The following is a 20,129-nucleotide window of genomic DNA, read 5'->3' on the forward strand; positions in this document are numbered from 1 at the left end:
TTAAGACAGAAAGTAGATTTTTCAGGGCGGCTGGGTGGCTTAGTCGGTTGAGCGTCCAACTTTCGCTTAGGTCATGATCTCGCGGTTNGTTCTTTAAATAAACTGAGGGCACTCTTAAAAGGTTTGAGAGGGCCAGTGGCAGACCTGCTGGGCAGGTTCAAAGAGGCTTCTTAGTCCCTGGCAGGGACGAGAACTTGTGACTTGCAATCAAGCTGGTTGGGAGGCCTCATTTTTTAAAGAAAAGGAAAATTGAGGGAGCCCGCATTGGACTAAAGGACCCTGAACCACACTTACAAAGTGTGCAGGCGCAGTAACAGCATCCCCGTGGGTGGGGGCGGGGGCAGGCATGCCACTGGCATCTGGGCCAGAACCGGTCTTTGTTGTCCACGGCGGAACTGTCCACTGTGGGACATCTGGCATCCCTAGTCCTTGGTTCATAAAACTCCAGGAGCACCACCCACCTGACTTGAAAACCAAAGATCTATTTCCAAAAGGTCCTGGAGGAACAGGGGTTATTGCTCCTGTTGGACTGTCTGAGGGACAGGGAGGGCTCCTGTTTGGGACAATCTGAGAGACCAGTGTGTGTCAACTCTGGTGCACGCCTAGGTCTCTGGGGAGCTTCTGAAACGTCCAGAAGCCTGGGATCATCTCCAGAGATTCAGATCCAAATGGCTGGCCATGAGACTGGAGTTGGTATGTTTTTTTTTTTTAATTTTTTATATGTTTATTTATTTTTTAAGAGAGAGACAGTGTGAGCAGGGAAGGGGCAGAGAGAGAGAGAGGGAGACACATAATCCGAAGCTGGCTCCAGGCTCTGAGCTGTCAGCCCAGAGCCTGACACGGGGCTTGAACTCACGGGCCGCTAGACCCTGACCTGAGCCGAAGTTGGATGCTTAACTGAATGGGACACCCAGGCGCCCCAGGAGTTGGTATGTTTTGCAAGTTCCCCAGATGGGGTTCTCTGGGCAGCCAGGTGGAGAACCCTTTTGTCTGGGGTTATGGAACAAGGACTTGTCTATGGGGAGGGCTGCCTCGCTGGCCTCCAGAGGAGGGGCTGGAGTGGAGTGCTCGGTGGTATGAGTGCATCAGCGGACCTCAGACCAGCCTAGAGGCTGCCATCTGTGTGCGCGCTGGGGAAGGGGCGAAGGGCAAACCCGCTGGCCCAGCTTCCGGAGGGAACCTTGAGCAGTCACCATGTTCTAAATAACTTCAGACTCTATCACAGGCTGAGGAACCCTGGGTCCCTGCTGCCGGTAAAGCTCATCAGAGCTGAGGAGGAGAAGGAGGCAGCCGTGGGACCCACAGGGGACAGGACGTCAGACAGCAGAAGTGGCAGAGCAGGGGACAGACTGGTCTCACACAGCAAGGGAGGCCAGTGGGTCTCCAGATCTTCCAGACAGACCGTGGCAACCAAAGTGCTAGAGGCCATGGGAAAGCAGTTTGCCAACTGCAGAGTCTCTGACCCTCTGACCCTTCACCTGCTCCATGGGAAGGGACCAAACGAAGACCTCCCTACCTTGAACCTTCCTCCCCCACTTGGAGAGCTTTGACTTTGCCAGCCCAGCTCCTGCCTGCTGTGATGAAGAATCAGAAGAGAGAGAGAGAGACGGAGGGGAGGGGAGGGAAGAGGGGGGAGGGGAGAGGAGAAGAGAGAGGAGAGGAGAGGAGAGGAGAGGAGAGGAGAGGAGAGGGGGCTCAGGGGCAGTAGATTTGGAGGACAGGCAGATTGGGAAGGTTAGGGTATGAGGCTGTGGGACAGCAGGAGACATGCCTTTAAAGACAGGGCTGTGTTACGACTTTTCATGGCTTCATAAAAAATAACAGGGGCGTCTGGGTGGCTCAGTTGGTTAAGCATCCAATTCTCAATTTCGGCTCAGGGCATGATCTCACTATTCGTGGGTCCGAGCCCCACATCAGGCTCTGCACTGACAGCATGGAGCCTGTTTGGGAATCTGACTTTCTCTCTCTCAAAAATACATAAAAATTTAAAAAATTTAAAAACCATATATTTAAAGCTATACTTTATGACTATACGGTAGAAGGACAAACCACAATCCAGGCTAAATCCATTATTATGATGTTCATTTTTTTTTCCTTCGGATTTAAAATAATTAACATAAAAACGTTTTTGTGGGTCTGTTAAAAATGGCATGGGGGGGGCGGCGCCTGAGTGGCTCAGTGGGTTAAGCATCAGACTTTGGCTCAGGTCATGATCTCATGGTTTGTGGGTTCGAGCCCTGCGTTGGGCTCTGTGCTGACAGCTAGCTCAGAGCCTGGAACCTGCTTCAGATTCTGTGTCTCCCTCTCTCTCTGATCTTCCCCTGCTCATGCTCTCTCTCTCTCTCTCTGTCTCTCAGAAATAAATAAAAAAAAAAAATTTAAAAAAATGGCATGGGACCTAAGCATTGTAGGTACTGGGTATAATGGATGGGAAGACAGCCTTGCTTGAAGGAAATACACCAAAACGTATATTCTTCAGCATGCGATTCTATACCATCGATCGTTTTTCCTTGGTTGATCATGCTTCCTAAGTACTGTATATAATAAGCAGCAATAAAAGTAAACTCTAACAAGGCCTCATCCATGCCAGCACGTTCTAAGGACTCTATGTGTAGTAATTCATTTAGTGGCCTCCACAGCCCTGTGGGGCACAGACTGTTGTCATGCCCAGTGACAGAGGACTCGCGCCAGGGGCGTGTGAACCCAGGCTNACGCTCACTCACCTCTCCAGCAGCGGCTCAAGCCACCCTTCGTGGCACTCACAGTGGCAGTCCAGGAAGGTCAGCACTTCGCCCTTTGCCGCGGAAGCGCCCAGAAGCCGCGCTCGCACCAGGCCCTCCCTCTTGTTGGCGCGGATCAGACGCACCTTGGGCAGCCCAGACAGCTCGTTGGCCAGGCGCTCCTTCAGGTGCTCTGCGGAGGCAAGCGAGACAAGCGGGGTCACCGTCACACATGCCCAGCCGTGTCCTTCCAGACCCTCCCTAGCCCCAAGTGACAACGGAATTGACAGAAGCCTCCTTTGCGCTGCACCTACCTGGGATGGCCTCACCTCACCGGAACGAAGNCTGGGGCTGAGGGACTCCAGAACCACCGAGGGCTCCCATCGAAACATATGCACATTGAGTTGTGCGCTTGAAATGGGGGCATGTGGGTGTGTCTCAATAAAGCTGTCACCCCCTCAAAAGTATGTATGTTCACCTTGACTGGTGAACATTTAAAAATAAAACACACAAAAACTGCCCAACCACAATTTTTCAGAAAAACTAGATTAACGTAAGCTTGCTCTATTTATATTAACTAATTATGTAACACGTTATCACATTTTAATTTATGTGGAATTATGTTAATAAACTGTATTTATATTTATGTTAACCCAAATTTTCTCTGGAGCACATTTCATTTGATACAGTAATAGTAATAATAATAATGGCAAATACCACTAGAGGGCGAACTGTATGAAGCACCGTCCAGGTGATTTATATGAACTCATGACAGTCTTCTAACTTGCCCATGAGGTGGGTACTACAACTATCCCCATTGATAGATGAGAACACTGAGGCCAGAGAGGCTAAGTAATGTGTCAAGATCCCAGAATAAGTGAGCTAAGGAGTCAGGATTTTAACCCAGCAGCCCTGGCTTGAATCCATAGACTTAATACTGCCTCCCAGAGCTTTCCTGCACAATCTCTCAGCCTTGCTAAACAAATGCAAAATTTGTCAGGAGGACATTTTGCGTAAGAAGAAATGAGGCTTTAAAAGTTGAAAGGTCGTGCCCACAGCCCGGGCTAGCCTGACTCCAGACTCAACACAGGTTCTAGGACAGAAGGCCCTGATTCCCCTCCCCCCCGTCCCCCCATGGGTCAGGTGGAGGTGGAGGGAGCCCATCAGGCAAAATTAAATTTTTCTTTAATTCCCTAGAATTCCCCCTAATCATCGTGGGCTTTGTCTGAACGTCCTCAATCATTGGCAAAAGAGAAAAGTCTGTAAACTGTTCTAGGTTGCTTCAGTTGGTAAAAATGTTCCCCTAAATATCCTTGACATTAAAAAAAATGTCATTGGTTGATTTTTTTTTCATCCTAAATATAATTGCAAGTAAGCTGATAGCAGGAATAAAGGAGGTGACTTCCCAAGCAAAGCAAATTAGTGGTGGCTCTGCCCAGGAAACACACACATGGAAAAAAAGAAAAGGAAAAAAAGAAAATGCACGTGTAGCATCCTTGCACTCTATGGATTTGGTCAGCATCCATTCTATGTCTGTCTGAGCTGCCCTCCCATGCCTGGGGAGGGTGGGCGCCCTGGCATGGAGCTAAGACTGGTGTGTGGAAAGGCCAGGGTTGGGGGACAGGGCACAACTCCTGTCATCAGGGCTTGAGCAGGATTCCAGCCCATGGCACAGGTCACCATGACGGAGAGGGCAGCCTTGGCCCCACGGCACCTCACATTGACACTCACGAGAAGAAATGAGCTATGCAGGGAGGGGTTCATACCCTGATTCCTGCTGAGGAGCTATTCAATCCCATGAAGATCAAATAAATAATCTGCTCTTTGCTTCTGAATGAATACATTTCTGAAATATTTGGGGCACTGTACGGTTTTTTAATATTTCATAAAAGTACAAGTATGACAATATGCCAGGCACTGACCTAACATGTTACCTGCCTTTATGTCATTTAATCCTCACCGTGACCCTACAAGCTAGGGACTAGTATCCCACTTTACAGGGGCTGAAGCCAAGGTTGACACTGGACTCGCTCTAGGTTGCGTACCTGCAAAGTGCTGGAGCTCGGGCCAGTGCCGACACAGATTTAAAAGAGCCCTGGGAGGAGAGGACCAAAGGAAGGGGAGATGCGTACCTACTATGTGCTGGCTGACATGAGATTCCATGCTATGCATGATCTCATTTGTTCCTCACCACTCTCTGATGTAAGGGTGGACAAACCCATTCACAGATGAGAAACTGAGGCTCAGAAAAGACAAGTGATTTGGCTCAGATGCCACAACAGGTTCACGGTAAAGCTCACCCCTGACCCAGGTGCCTTGAGCCCAGAGCTCAGTGCCTAGTGGGCCTCATGCAGCATCAAGCCCCAGTCTGGCTTGTGTGCTGTCGTGGAGAATGCCAACTGTTGCCACTCGCCCACCATGGAAGCCACAGTTCGAGCTTCTCTTGCAGCTAGGTGTGGCCAAGTGACCCTGTTCTGCTCCATGGGACATGAGGCCAACTTCCGGGTTGGGCTCCGCAGCCCCATGAGACCCTCCTGCCAATGACAGCGCACAGAAGGTGAAGAGCCAGCCAGGGGCGCGCAGACTGGGGCAGCAGAATGTCCTAGAGAATGTGGAGATACAGGGCAGAAGGAGCCGGGGCCCTACCACTGTGAAGCCGCCACACCAGCCCTAGACCATTACGCAAGCTTTGTGATGTGAGAGAGACGGGTTTTTATCCCGTGTACATCACTGGTGTAGAGTCCCTGTGAGAACAGCCAAACACATCCACCAGTTAGGACACATGCTCGAGGCTCTGAAGTCGAGGCAGAGCCTGAAGCAGCAGACGCCCATGAAGTAGTAGCTGCTACCCTCCTGCGTGGCCCCAGGATAGTAATTTGGCTTGAGACGAACAACTCAGCCCCCGGCTCTCCGCAATGCTATGACCCTGACATTTCCCTTCAGTGGAGCTTAGCAGTCTCACTTCAGCTAGTCACGTGGCATGTGGCATGACCACAGCAGCCCCTACACCCCCCTCCCATCCATCGGCCATGCCCCACATGGCAGCACAGTGAGCCCAAGACTGAGCAACCTCCCTGTCTTCCCAGCAGCCCTCCGTCGGCTCCCACCAGGCTCATATTTAAGCCTAAACCCCCTTATGGGAGCCTCCTGGTCTGGCCTCACCCACCCTGCAACCTCATCTCCTGCGTCACCTCCCTACAGGCCAACGGTCTGCCCTGCAGAATGCCTGCTCGCCCCAGCTTCTTCCTGCACCTGGGGCCGCGGGGCTGCCTCCTTCTCTACATCCTAGCATTTGCTTAAAACCACCTCCTCAGGGAGGCTTCCTGCCCTCCCCCAGGCCAGAGGAGGGCCCATCCCCAAGCTCCCCTTGCTGTCCTGCTCCGACTTTTATTTCACAGCACTTCGTACCCTGCTGTATTCCACCTGCTATATCACTGTATTAAGGTATGCTATTTTATATTGTGTTGTGTCATGCTGCATTATTCTTCACGTGTTCATTGACCATCTCCACCCACATCTCCACCTGCCAGAATGTGAGTTTTACGAGAGCAGGGACTTGTCTTGTTTCCCACAGAATCCCCCGTGCCTGGAACGGTGCCTGGCACAAAGGTGGAAGCTCAGAACATGGTCACTGAATAAATAAAGGGCCAACTCTGGACTGCATGAGAATTGCCGGACCTCAGGTCACCGGCCAGGCCTGTAGGGATGCCAATCAGCCTCTCCCTGGATTCAGTTCTTCTGTCTGGGCTGCCCCATTTTGATCTCATCTCAAACTCAACACATCTAAAGCCAAACACCTCCCCCACTTCCTCTCCCAGACTTGTCACTCCTGCCCTGGGTGGCTTTTCTAGCTCTGGGATGGCACCACCATTCACCCAGACACCCACGCCGGAAGCCTGAAGGTCTTCCAGATGCCATGTCTCAAACATCCCTCCTCTCCTCCCCTTCCCTCTACTACCACCGGACTCCAAGTCTCCATCTCTCACCTGGGCCGCCTCTACAGCCCCTGGTCTCCCTGCGGAGCTCGCCTGTACACCATTCTCCACCCACAGGTATCTCCAGCCTAGAGGGACCCCACAAAGGGCAAAGCTGCTCTTCCGTTTAAAATCCTACCCTAGGGGCGCCCAGGTGGCTCAGTCAGTTAAACATCTGACTCTTGGTTTTGGCTCTGGTCATGATCTCACTGTTTGTGAGCTCGAGCCCCATGTCGGGCTCTGTGCTGACAGTGTGGAGCCTGCTTAGGATTTCTCTCTCCCTCTCTCTCTGCCCCTCCCCAGCTTGCTCTCTCTCTGTCTCAAAAATAAATAAATACATAAATAAATAAAATTTTTAAAAATCTTGCCTTTGTTCTCCTTGCCTTCAGGACAAAGTCCCAACTCCTCAGCCTCAGGTGTAACGCCTGCCCCCTTCCCCACATCTCATACTTCTCCTCCGCCTGCTGGTCTTCCATCCTTCCTGAACTACCTGCAATCCCTGCAACACTGGGCCCCCGAGGCTTTCCACATTCTGTGCCTCTGCTTAAAACACCCTCCCTCAGGGGCGCCTGGGTGGCTTAGTCGGTTAAGCGTCCGACTTTCACTTAGGTCATGATCTCACGGTTTGTGGGTTCGAGCCCCACGTCGGGCTCTGTGCTGACTGCCAGCTCAGAGCCTGGAGCCTGTTTCAGGGTCTGTGTCTCCCTCTCTCTGACCCTCCCGTGCTCACACTGTCTCTCTCTCTCTCTCCTAGAAATAAATAAAAATATTTAAAACAAACAAACAAACAAACAAACACCCTCCCTCCACCTCTGCTGCCCACAATCGACTTCAAGACTAAGGTCAGCCACTCTTCCTGAGTGCTCTGTCTCCTGTAGCTCCATGTGACAGAGCTCTCTGTCCGCACACCTGCATCCCAGCAGCTCCAAGCTCCCTGAGGGCCAGGGCCAGGCCCACGGGGACACAGAAAGCCCATCCTCCCTGGACCCATTCCACCCCCCCTAAGCCACACTTTTGCCCCCCAGGCACTGCCCCGGGAACCCAGACACCCTCCCAAGAGCCCATGCGGAGGGCTTACCTCTGTCACTGTAGTCATCTACGAGGATGACTTCCTCCAGCAGCATGTCCGGGGACGTCTCGAGGACACTGTACACTGTCCGGAGGAGAGTTGACCAGGCCTCATTATAAAATGCTATGACAACAGATGTTGTGGGCAAGCTGTCATAATCATACTTCTTCTCTTTGCACCTGCAAACACAACACAGCTTCAGGAATCGAGAACCTGCTGCTGACTGTGTGTACCAGGCCCAGGCTGGTCCTAGGGACGGAGGTGTGAAGGGGACACAGGTCCCAGTCTCAAGGCCTCCTCCTGGGGAGTGGAAAACAATCTGCTGGGATCTTCCAGAGACCCCAGGGTTCCACTAGGAGTGCCAGCAGATTCTAAGAAAAGTTCTAAAACTACAACCCATAAGCTTGACTGGTGGGCAACTGTTTTCAGGCTTTAAAGCAATTTTCAGATTTGAGCAACATACAAGCTAAGCAGACCTAGAAGGAAGGAAGGCGGCTACCTCTCCCTCCTTAGCGCCTCTCTCGTGGTCTGCTCCCTTGCGATCCCACTGCCAGGCCTGTGCTCAGGCCATGCCCTCTGCCCAGAACGCCCCTTCCTCATTTTTCTACCTGGCAAGCTCTCCGTCCTCTTTCGAGAACAGCTGGGCCCCACGCTCTCCCTGGGACAGCCTGTGCGGGCAGCTGCTCGCTCCTAGATGCTCCTCGGCGCCCTGCCTGTTTCAGCAGGTGTCGGTCACAGCGCTCCGGCTGCTCACTGGAGTCTCAGTGCCCTCTCCAGCACGTCACCCTGGCAGCAGCGACGCATACAAAGGTGGTGTGTGGAAACCAGAGCCACCGCCAGGACAGGCGAACCGTCCTGGAGGGCCCTGTAGCGGACACTGACCACCCCATTCCAGTACCCACACCGCCCCTTGCTCGGCTCTGGACTCCCGGTGAGGGTGGGGCATATGCCTTGACTGTCAGGGGTCCGAACCTATAAGCTTCCCCTTTCTTTAGTAGGGTTTCCAGTTATTTTATAAGGAAGTTTCCCTAGTTGACAGAATTCTCTTAGAGTGGCTCATGACAAACTCCCCATGTCATCCCTGGGACTGGACCGTGCCTGGAGGTCTTCAGTAGGGAATGGCAAGAGAGAGGGAGGAACAGAACCCTGAGGGGCACCCACAGGACCAGGGCTGGAATGCGGGGCTAGTGGTGCAAGAAGAGCGTATGTGCTGAAGACCAGCCAGGTGGCTTGGGCAGAAAGGGAAGGAAGCCTTCACAGCTGGCTGTAGGCATGTCAAAGAGATGCAGACCCAAGCAGGATACGAGTGATGCTAGATCTGCTGACTGCAGGGTACCAGGCAATGCATCAGCGGACCCTTACCAGTCAGTCATCAAATAACTCCTGACCACCTACTATGTGGATTTAAAAAAACAAAAACCAAAAAGCCACCCTGCTTACATTCAAGGGGACAATGATCAAGTAAGCAAACATATCAGTAATTTCAGGAAGTAATGGTGCTATAAAAAGCATGATGTGAAACTGAGCAACTGTGTTAGGGAATGGGAAGAGGGAAAGGGGGCAACCATAGAACAGGAAATCAGGGAGGGCCCCTTAGAGGAGGGGACATTGAGGGAAAGACCCAAATATTGAGGGAACCCATCTCACAAAAAAGCATAGAAAAAAAGCCCTTTATGTATCCACTTTATTTCTTTTGGTTTTTCTCCTTTTGTTTCAGTATGAGAATTTCAAACATTATAAGGAACTCCTCAGATCTTTCACCCAACATCAACAATTCTCAATGGATGGTCTATCTTGATTCATCTATGCCCTCACCAGAATAGTTTGTGTGAGTGTGTGTGTGTGTGTGTGTGTGTGTGTGTGTGTGTTTTAGAGAAAGAATCTCAGGCAGGCTCCACACTCAGCGATCCCTGTGAGGTCATGACCTGAGAAGAGATCAAGAGTCAGACACATTACTGACTGAGCCGCCAAGGCGCCCTGAGTTTAAAGCAAAACTCAGAATATCACAGCATCCATAAATATTTCAATATATCTAAGATATAAGGACTCCTTTTTTTCATAATAAAACACAATACAGCTGAAACTTCTTAAAAAGTTATCAATTCCTTACTGCTATCATATCTCCAGTCTGCAATATTTCATAAAAATTAAAGGCACCAATGTTTGGAAAACACACCTTTCTTTTAAGAATCTCTAAGAAGGCCAAGTGTTGCCTATTGTAACTGTACACTGACTTTAAGATATATTCAAATCTCAGAAGTGCTCCAATATGAAAAAAAAAAAGACCTTCAATTAATGAAATGTCCTACTTCATTTAACTCTCAAAACCACTTTCAGTGTTGGCATTTATTGTTCCCATTTGGAAGCCCAGGCTCAGAGAAGAGGAAAAACTTGGGCAGTTCACAGAATGCCTGTGAGTGTGAACCTGGCCGAGGCCATGGTGTCCAGAGACTTTGTCGTGGGGCTGTGACGCTCAGGTGGGCCACGTGGTCTAACAAAGATCCCTACCCCGTATCGCCCTGCCTCGCTCTTCTTCCTACCTCTCCCCTCTCCCCTCTCCCAGGGTCTTGCTCCAAGAACTCTTCCTAAACTCCAGGGCAGTCTCTGCAGAGAGCTCTGCTGTCGCTGGGAGGACTCTCCCACACGAACAGGCTTATCTGGGAGACTCTGTTAGAGGCTGGCTCTTCTCAACCACCTCTACATCCTCATTCCTGCTGCGTTTGCAGGCCCTGTTCTAGACACTTGAGTTGAAGTCAGCCGAGGCTGGAAGCCTAACAGCTCTGGTGTCCTAACGCGACAATAGGGCATCCCCAGCAGCCCGAGCGGCGGGACCCAAGTCCTTGGACACCAAAGGCTTCCACTTCGCAGAAGTGGTTACTACTGTACTCCACAGAGGGGAGTCCAACCCATATCCCAGGGGAGGGGACGTAGTCTCCGTCCTTTGTAGGGGAGGATTGCACAGAACTTGTGGACATATTTGAAAACCACCATGCGGGGAAAGAATGCAGCAGAAGGGTGACAGTCCGTGTCTTCCACCACCAGGCCCTAAGACACTGAGGTTTCCTCTTCGTTCCCACCCACGGACCATCCATCCTGGGGAAAGCGAGCCCCATGCAGTGAAGCGGGTAGACTCAAGCATCCCATGGAGAGCCTCTGTGGCGAGGGACTGAGGCCTCCAGCCAGCAGCCAGTCCCAGCCTTCCAGCATGGGATAAGCCCTCTGGAAAGTAGATCCTCCAGCCCCAATCAGGCCTTGAGATGATGAAATCCCCAGGCAGCATTTTGACTGCGACCTCATGGGAGATCCAGAGCCAGAACCATCCGGCCAAGCCACTCCCGAATTCCTGACCCACACAGATTATGTGAAATCACAAATGTTTATTGTTGTTTCAAGTCACTAAGTTTATGGTACTGCCTATGCTGCAATAAATCACAAGGAAACTTTCAGCCAAGCCCACGCGGAGAGATGTTTTATAAACCAATAGGCCTATACTTTTAAAAAAATGACAGTGTCCTAAGAGACAGAGACAGGGCTAAAGAGACACAACAACTAAATGTCACCCTTGATTCTCAATTAGATACCAGATCCAGTAAAAATAAAGCTGCTCCGAAAGTTGGCACAGTTGGAAAAAATCCAGGATTGTATAAACTTTCTTAATTTGAGAACTACATCGTATCACAAGAGATTGTCCCTGTCCTTAGAAAATGCATGCCAAAGGAACAAAGGATAAAGGGTTATTATTGCTAAAACTTACTCTCAAATGCGTATAATAGTATAGAGCACACACATAGAGAAAAATTAAGTAAATGGGGCAAAATAATGAATGGATCTAGGTGAAGGATGCATAAGAGTCTCTTCTGCTATTCTTACAAATAATCTCTAGCTTTGAATTTTTCAAAATTAAAAGCATAATAAATTAAGAGGAGAAAGAGGGCCCCTAAGTGGCTCAGCTGGTTAAGCATCTAACTCTTGATTTCAGCTCAGGTCATGACCTCACAGATGGGATCAAGCCCCATGTTAGGCTCTGTGCTGACAGTGTGAAGCCTGCTTGAGATTCTCCCGCTCCCTCTCTCTCTCTGCCCTTACCCCAACTGTCTCTCTCTTTTTCAAAAATAAATAAACTTAAAAAAAAGAAGAAAAAACGTCAGTGTTGCAAAGGGTATATCCAAGTGCTAAGCTGATTCTGACTCTAAAAATATGTATCCCAAGCTTAGTGGCCCTGACAAAGGCCTCTCCCCCTTCCGCCAAAAGAGCTGCCCTCCTGCAATATATGTGATAACAAATGGACAACATATATATGTATATAAAATATTAATAGGTGATCTGCATTTTAAAAGCCCCTGACTAATAGACAAGGCACATGGAGAAGCTATGCCGGGCTGAGCCACAGCCCACTGGAAGCTTCAGAAAGAATTAATTGCTTATACTCCACGAAAAAAAAAATGTGTTTCCGTCCAGCCTAAAAATAAAGACTTCTCAAAAAAAAAAAAAAAAAGCTAAAATGTAGTTCCAAATGTACATAGGTCTGAGGAGAAATGAATGGAAAGTAGGATGGAAAAGTTAAGTTTTCAAAAATAAAGTTTATTTAATGTAAACAATGGTCCCTTAGTATAAAATCACATCCTTGCTGTTTGGTATTAAAATGTCTTTCTTCCCACGATGAGAATAAGTGGGGGGGGAGGGGGTAGAAAAACCTCCGCTTGACTGCATAATGCTGGGACCAGATGTCAGTCCCTCCTCGGTGTTTTGTTTATGTGTTTCCGCTGCTCTGTGAAACCCCAAAGCCCAAGGCCATTGTTCTAGAATGTCCAGGTATGCTATTTGTGTCCCTTTAAATCACAAGAGCACTGGATACCTGTTTGGCAATAATACTCAGAGCTTCAAATGTTCCTCTTCTCTTTAATGTCCTGTCATAATACATCTAAGAATTTCTCACCTAAGGAAATAATCAGGGATACCCGGAGGGAAGCTTGTAGTTACCATTATTCTCTGTAACATTATTTATAATAACAAAAAGCTGTAAACAATTCCAAAGGTCCAACAAGAAAACGTGAAATGTAGTGCAGTTGCGTGAAGGATTGCTACAAAGACCATCCAAAACCACATTTTCAAAGACTATCTAACAGTACACGAGAATAACCACACCATCACATTAAATCAAGAAAGGAGGGTACAAATCTATAAACAGCAGTTTGCATGAGCACTCGCTTACACACAAACAATAAACAATAGAAAGAAATCTGTCAAAAATGTTAACAATGGAGATCTCTGAGCAGTGGGATTATCACTGATTCTTACTTCTTGATATTTTCCTGCATTCTAGGATTGTTCACAATGAACATGCATCGTTTTTATAATCACAAAGATGATTTTTATTTTTATTTTTTAAGTCTCTTTATTTATTCTGAGAGAGAGAGAGAAAGAGAGAGAGCGCAAGCCAGGGAGGGGCAGAGGGAGAGAGAGAGAGAGAGAAAGAATCTCAAGCAGGCTCCACACTGTCAGTGCAGAGCCCAAGGCGGGGTCCAAACCTACAAACTGTGAGATCATGAACTGAGCCTAAATCAAGAGTTAGATATTTAACAGACTGACACCCAGATGCCCCAAGAAAGATTATTTTTAAAAGGCTGAATCATATTTCTTTAGCATAGCAAATGTCCTCCTTGAGCAGTAATTTCATATTCTGACCACTCCTTTTTTTCTTGGCCTGGTATAGTTTCTCCTCCTTTCTTTAAACATACCTTAAAGGCATTCTCCCTCATGAATGTCCAATTGGAAGGTCTAAGTTTGTTTCCAGGAAAAACGCTTTCCCTTCTCCCATTTTCTTAAAGCAAGGTCCCAAAAGTTCAGGTTGCAAAACAAATACTGCTGAAAAAAATGTGCAATTTTCTTTCATTGCATGTTCAAAGCAATTTGAAAGACTTTACAAATGCATACGTCTAACCTTCAAGAATTGTGAATTAACTAAGTCTTTGATTCAGTTCTCCAACTTTTAAATTTAAGTCTATTAACCAAAAAAAAAAAAAATTATTGAAAACCTCTACACGCCTTTCCCCATCCCAGGTGCTATGAAGGGATATAAAAGAATTATGTGGCATTTCTCATTCTCCTCTTGACCAAAAGCAGTGTATCTTTAATTAGACAAGAACAGCTATGCCGCCATCCCTCAGGGTTCCACTTTTGCCTAGGGGACAAAAGGAAGGTCAGAGCCAAATTCACTGCTAAATCATAGCAAGCCATCCTTTCTTTAACATTCTGGCATAGGGGCGCCTGGGTGGCTTAGTCGGTTGAGCGTCCGACTTTCGCTTAGGTCATGATCTCGCGGTTCGTGGGTTCGAGCCCTCCGTCGGGCTCTGTGCTGACTGCCAGCTCAGAGCCTGGAGCTTGTTTCAGTCTGTGACTCCCTCTCTCTCTGACCCTCCCTGCTCACGCTGTCTCTCTCTCTCTCTCCTAGAAATAAATAAAACATTAAAAAAAAAAAAACCATTCTGGTATAATCCATGTGTCCTGTAAGGGCAGAGGTGAATTGTGGTTTTTGCTGTATTTTCTTCACGCCTTATACTGTAGCTGGTAATAATAACATGCATTGAGCGCTGACTATACGGTGGGCAGAGTGCTAAGCATTTTACATGCACTATTCCACTCTCCCTTCCCAACAACCCAGTTGGGTAGGGACTTCCATAAACTCCACTAGCATAATATATGACTATGTATTATATGGATGTGAATGAACGGAAGCAGTAAATGCCTCCTGATCTTCCTTTATCTCTATATTCAGGTTATCACATAAAAGTCTTTTGAAGAAATGAAAATCCATATCCTTTGCAGAACAGGCCAGGGAGGTCAAAGTGTCCCTTGGTGTGTTCTGCCACCCAGAATCCGTTCTCTTTTCTTCACATTCCTGCACTTTGAGTTCCCTTTCAGGAACCATGTCTTCCAGACTCTCAGTCTGTGTGGTCTGTGCAAGGCTGAACACAGACACACACACACACACACACACACACACACAATGTGTGTGTACATACACACATCCCTCTGGGAAGGTCACATGCCCCAGGCCCGACCAGTGAACCTTTTTTGCTTGATGACACCTGTTGAGTCCCTGAATCCAGGGCCCAGAATAATCTGAACCTAGTCCCAATCCCCGACGTTTCTGCAATAGAAGCCAATATATTTTCTCTTATATTCAAGTCAGTTTGCATTTTGCACTGGGTTTTCAGTCACTTTCAACCAAATGAACTATGACTAATAGAGGAAATAGGTATTTTTTAAAGTGAATGTAAGACTTCCACTTCTGGCAATATGGAAGATTAAAACGTCTGGGGAAGCTATTGAAAAAAATTCTTGGTAAAACACTTTCTAAAACTCTTGTTTATTTATTTATTCATTATGAATCAGAGAGAGGGGGAGGGAGAACACACAAGCAGGGGAGGGGGTAGGAGGGGAGAGAGAGCGAGAGCGAGCGAGCGAGAGAGAAGAGAGAGAATCGTAAACAGGCTCCTGCTGCGGACCCCAATACAGGGCTCCATCCCATGATCCTGGGATTATGACCTGAACTGAAACCAAAAGTCAGCTGCTCAACCTACTGAGCCACCCAAGTGCCCCTTAAAAAAATCTTTTAAATGCATGTCTCAGCTTATAGAAAAGGAAAAAAAGTCTCAGAGTCCAGGAACAACATGAAAATACAAATCTAGATATTAGAGTAATCAGACACAGAGCATAAAATAAGTATGCTTAACATGCTTGAATAAATAAAAGAGGCCCTCATGAATGACAAAGAAATAAGAGTGATTGGCAAATTTAACTATGTATAGACATCTCACAGCAGTGGTGCAAGTCAAGGACAATGGAATATTATCTTCAAATGCCAAACTAGTAATCTAGAATTACATACCCAACTAAAATGATCTTTCAAGAACGAGAGCAAACTAAGAACACTTCAGATAAGTAAAACTAAGAGTTTACAATGATGACTTTGTCTATAGTAATTAATACATGATATGTCTCAAGGAGAAAAGGAACCCCAGAAAGGTCTCTGAGATCCAAAGATCACCCAGCATTCAAGGATGAAGGGCAGAGAAAATTATAAACTTGTGGATAAGTAAACAAACAAATACTACATTTTAAAAAATGTTTTAATGTGTCAGGCTTTTTTTAAGTTTATTTATTTACTATTTGAAAGAGAGTGTGCAAGTGGGGAGGGGACAGAAAGAGAAGGAAAGAACCCCAAGCAGGCTCTGTACCACCAATGCAGAGTCCAATGTGGGGCTCGAACTCACAAACCATGAGATCATGACCTCAGCCAAAGTTGGACAGTTAAGCGACAGAGCCATCCAGGTGCCCCAATGTGTTAGTTTACAAAGCTAGATAAAATTAAAATCTTGGAGTAAAATGGCATGCAAATTGGGAAGGAAGAAGACCAATGTTACCACATCCTAAGACCCATAGCTAGTGATTAACTTTAGATCCTGCTCAGCTGAATATGTACTTTCAAGTTTACCACTAAAAATTACCACCACTTCACTAAAGTGAAGAAGCAGAGAAGAAAAAGTGGATGAGAAAGGTAGAGAAAAAACATCCATCAACTCTCAGAGTCGCGTTTAAAAAAAAAACAGCATAGAAAAAGAAAAACAATTAGCATAAAATAAGATGGCATGATCAAAATAATCAAGCTTTAAGTATCTTATAAGCATGAGAAATATATGAGGACATAAGTGTCCAATTAAAAGACTATCAGTCCGGATTTTCTCTTTAATGACAATACAAAACGTAGCAACATGCTATTTAGGGACAAGCCTACCAACATTAGGACATAGAATGAATGACCGTAAAAGGACGGAAAAACATATCATGAAAATACTAACACTGAACATGTTCTCCAGACTGAAAGCACCTATTTGAAGAAAGGATGTTACCCTGACAACCACAAGATGAATCTAGTAAAAAATTAATAGAATAACCTGCAGTTTACAACCTTGTTGGGGAAGCAAAGAAACATTAGCCTGACCTCCACACCATGTATGATGATGCTCCAAAGACAACGTTGTTATGAGAACGGTCAAGCAGGCTACCGCTCTGCAAAAAGAGAAATCCTAACCAACTCCCTCCTGCCAACCCCAGCAAGACATACTCTTTTACTGAATTGCCTCTTATGAGTGACTCTGAAACCCTTTGCCATCCCAGCATCCAAGTCCTGATCCCTGAACTCGGACACACATCTGCAATTATAGCACTAACAAAGTTAACACCAGAGGAAGCATTCACAGAACACCTATGTATTGGAGGCACACTTGTGTAACCAGCAGCTCAAAATTCCTCAGCTACAGCAGAGAACGGCTGATGTTCACATGTGGCATCCCGTCCACGTACCATGGAAACGCGGGAATTCACAGCCCCTAGGGCACCGTCACTCCACTTTTCTATCCTGCTCAGTAGGTCAGAACATAAATGAGAATGACAGTATTGTGATTATCTCAAGGCCTCTCTGGTCTATAAAAACTAAAACTCTTTGCCAATATTGATACAGCATTAGCAACCCTCACTCGTGATGCACCTTACAACAGACTGTGATGTCATCACTAGTTTCCGTGGCACCTGACATGTTTTGAATCTCCACTTTGTCAAATTCCGGCATTCTCCCTCCCTTGCTCAAAAGCACCCACTTTTCATCTTCTGAGTAAAAAACCCACAGGCCCTAAGACGGTAGCTTTCAGCCCTAGTTGTACATCAGCCTCGGCCTACGTGCGACCTACAGAAATCCTAATTCGTTGTTCTGGGCAAGATCCCTGCCAGCAATACTTTTCAAAGTTCCCCAAGGCCACAAATCCAGCTTCCTGGCTCCCCACTTTGGCCTGCTGCCATCTCAGAGTGAAAGTCCCATCTCCTTGCTCAGCTCAGAGGAGATGGTGTCTAGGTTTTGCAAACCCTGCCCCGACTATCCCACCACGTAAGGATTCCTGGTCATCCCGTTCCTCCTCCTCCTCCTCCTCAATTCAGTGCTATAACTAACAGAAACAAAGCCATGTTCTAATCCACTGGCACGTGAATTACCAGACTCACAGAAGAGCTGGGGTCTACACCAAGTCTCAAAGAATTAGAGCCAACACTGAAGTGTCTCTATCTGGCCTGTACGAGAGCAGATGCAGTATCACGGCTTGCAGATGCCAAGAAAAACCAACTTAGTAGTTCCCAACTCCTTGCCTATGGGAACAGCTTCATCAACATAGTGGAAAGGCTTCGGTTAAAACTGTGTGAGCCGAAGTACATACTCATGTTTGAATAGGTTCTTGCTCACACACCCATGGGTATATTTTTCAAGATCTATTTCTACACCTGGAAAAGTTCAAAAGGATACACGGCAAAATGTTAACAGTGGTTCCCCTGGGGTGGTAGGTATGTGGGAGATTTTTTTTTCTTTCTTTTTTGCTTCTCTGTATATGCCAAAATTTCTAGAGTGAACATGTACTGCTTTCATAGATGAATAATTGCCTGCACCCCAAAAGGGAGGAGGAAATAAAAGATCTGGGTCCTAGGGGCGCCTGGGTGGCTCAGTTGGTTAAGCATCTGACTCTTGATTTTGGCTCAGGTCATGATCTCACAGTTTGTAGGTTCGAGCCCTACATCAGGCTCTGTGCTGACAGTGTGGAGCCTGCTTGGGATTCTCTCTCTTCCTCTCTCTCTCCCCCTCTCCCACTTCTCTATTTCTCTCTCTCTCAAAATAAATAAATAAACTTTACAAAAAAGATCTGGGTTCTAGATCAGCTCTGCATATTATTACCTTGGGCCACAGCTTTTCCTCTCTGTGTAGTCAACTGGATGCTCCCTCAGGGCCTCTCCCTCAGTGACATTCAAGGATCTTAACCACCCCTCTGCTTATCAGTTAAAGTCCCAAGGGACTCCCCCACACCCACCCTTACTCCAATCGTAAATTTATATTCTGCTATACTCGTTTCTCAGGCTAAAACTCAAGACCCTGATTAGGTTGTCACCTTTGTATGAACTACAGTAAAAGCGAGTCTCCATTAAAGACCCTGCTCTTACTGGCCTCGCGGAAGTTACGCCTCCAGGCCTCCCTGGCTGAGACTAACACAGATCAAGCTCACCTTTCTCTCCAGCTAGGCGAGAATAATCCAATAGGCCTTGCAGCAGGAATTAAAGGCAAGAGGCTTTCACACTCCTTATCACGCTGGGTTTGGATTAACTTCCCCGAGTCAATGCAATGGCAGGATCTATAAGCAAATCCTGATAGGATACAGTGCAGTTGTGTCACCATGGAGACGGATACCACAAGCCCCACAGGTTATCCACAGTGTTTGAAAGAGATTTCTCAACCTGGGACGATAAAGGAAGTTGGAACCCGGAAAAAGAAAAACTTTACAACCAATCCCTGGATGACTCTTAAAAGCGACCTCCTGAGGACATTGTTGGCAACAGGGAAGGGAAGAAAAACTAGTGAGAATTGAATACATAGTGTGTTCAATGTTTTATTAATTCCTGGGTTGTGTTATTTCTACACATTCCTTATTTTGCAGATAGGGAAAGTGGGGTGACGGGAGGCACTGCTACCAACACTAACAAAGTTCTACTCGGAAAGATTAACAGTGAAGATGCCTCAGGGCAAAGCATGAACAGATACCGGAAAGTAAGATGGACAGTGAAGTGAGTCCTTCCCAACTCTGCTCCTGGAGCAGGCACTCACGCTTTCTCTGGCCAAAGATTCCCAGATCCTGAAATCAGCACAACGCCAAGGAGGCCAGGAGGGTCACATCCCCCACTTTCCAGCTGTGGGACGTTAGGTGAGTCACTGGTCCTGACACCAGAGATCTTTGCCTCACCTCCAAAGCCGGAATGCAGAGGAGCAGGGGATGATGACAGGTGCCTGGTGCTCACAACAGGCTGTTCTTGGGACCCCCCGCCGAGCCCTCTTTTCCTTCAAGTCTTTAAGAACAGGGCTCAGCTGGGGACCTGGGAGATCCCCACAGATGGAGACAGGAGAGAGAAGGCCAGGATGTCTGCCCTTCTGCCAGCTTGCTCCCTTCTCACCTGGCCAGCAGCTCCAGCAGGGATTAGGCCTCTGACTGCACAGGCTCGGGGCCTGCACCACCCACAGGAGTGAGCTGAGCTGGGCCGCAGCCAGAAGGAGCCCTTCCCACCAGGACTCCTTCCTGCCCTCCTCTGCTGAAAGCTCAGGAATCCAGCTCCCAGTGAAAGGGAAGCTTAGGACTTGGCCTTCCAGTGACCTTTCACCTCTCCTGCGCCGGCGCCCTCCCCTCCGGATTCATTCACCGCCTGACACACACTGATAACTGAATGGGGAGCCAATCTCAAACCCCAGGAGTCCTCAGTTTCACCAAGTAAGAGCCATATGGC

General features: G+C 47.5%; 1 protein-coding gene across 1 annotated transcript in view; it reads right to left on the bottom strand.

Moving 5' to 3' along the window:
* GALNT12 (polypeptide N-acetylgalactosaminyltransferase 12) overlaps positions 1–20,129 on the bottom strand; it is a gene marked incomplete at its 5' end in the record, with an annotated part of 37,634 nt that overhangs the window by 16,699 nt on the left and 806 nt on the right. The window contains 2 exons of the mRNA XM_077756057.1: positions 2,724–2,913; positions 7,773–7,942. Of these exons, the coding sequence (XP_077612183.1) occupies positions 2,724–2,913; positions 7,773–7,942 (360 nt within the window). The remainder of the gene's footprint in view (positions 1–2,723; positions 2,914–7,772; positions 7,943–20,129) is intronic.

The sequence above is a fragment of the Crocuta crocuta genome, unplaced genomic scaffold (genome assembly GCF_008692635.1).
Source record: "Crocuta crocuta isolate KB4526 unplaced genomic scaffold, BGI_CrCroc_1.0 scaffold431, whole genome shotgun sequence".
Classification (NCBI taxonomy): domain Eukaryota; kingdom Metazoa; phylum Chordata; class Mammalia; order Carnivora; family Hyaenidae; genus Crocuta; species Crocuta crocuta.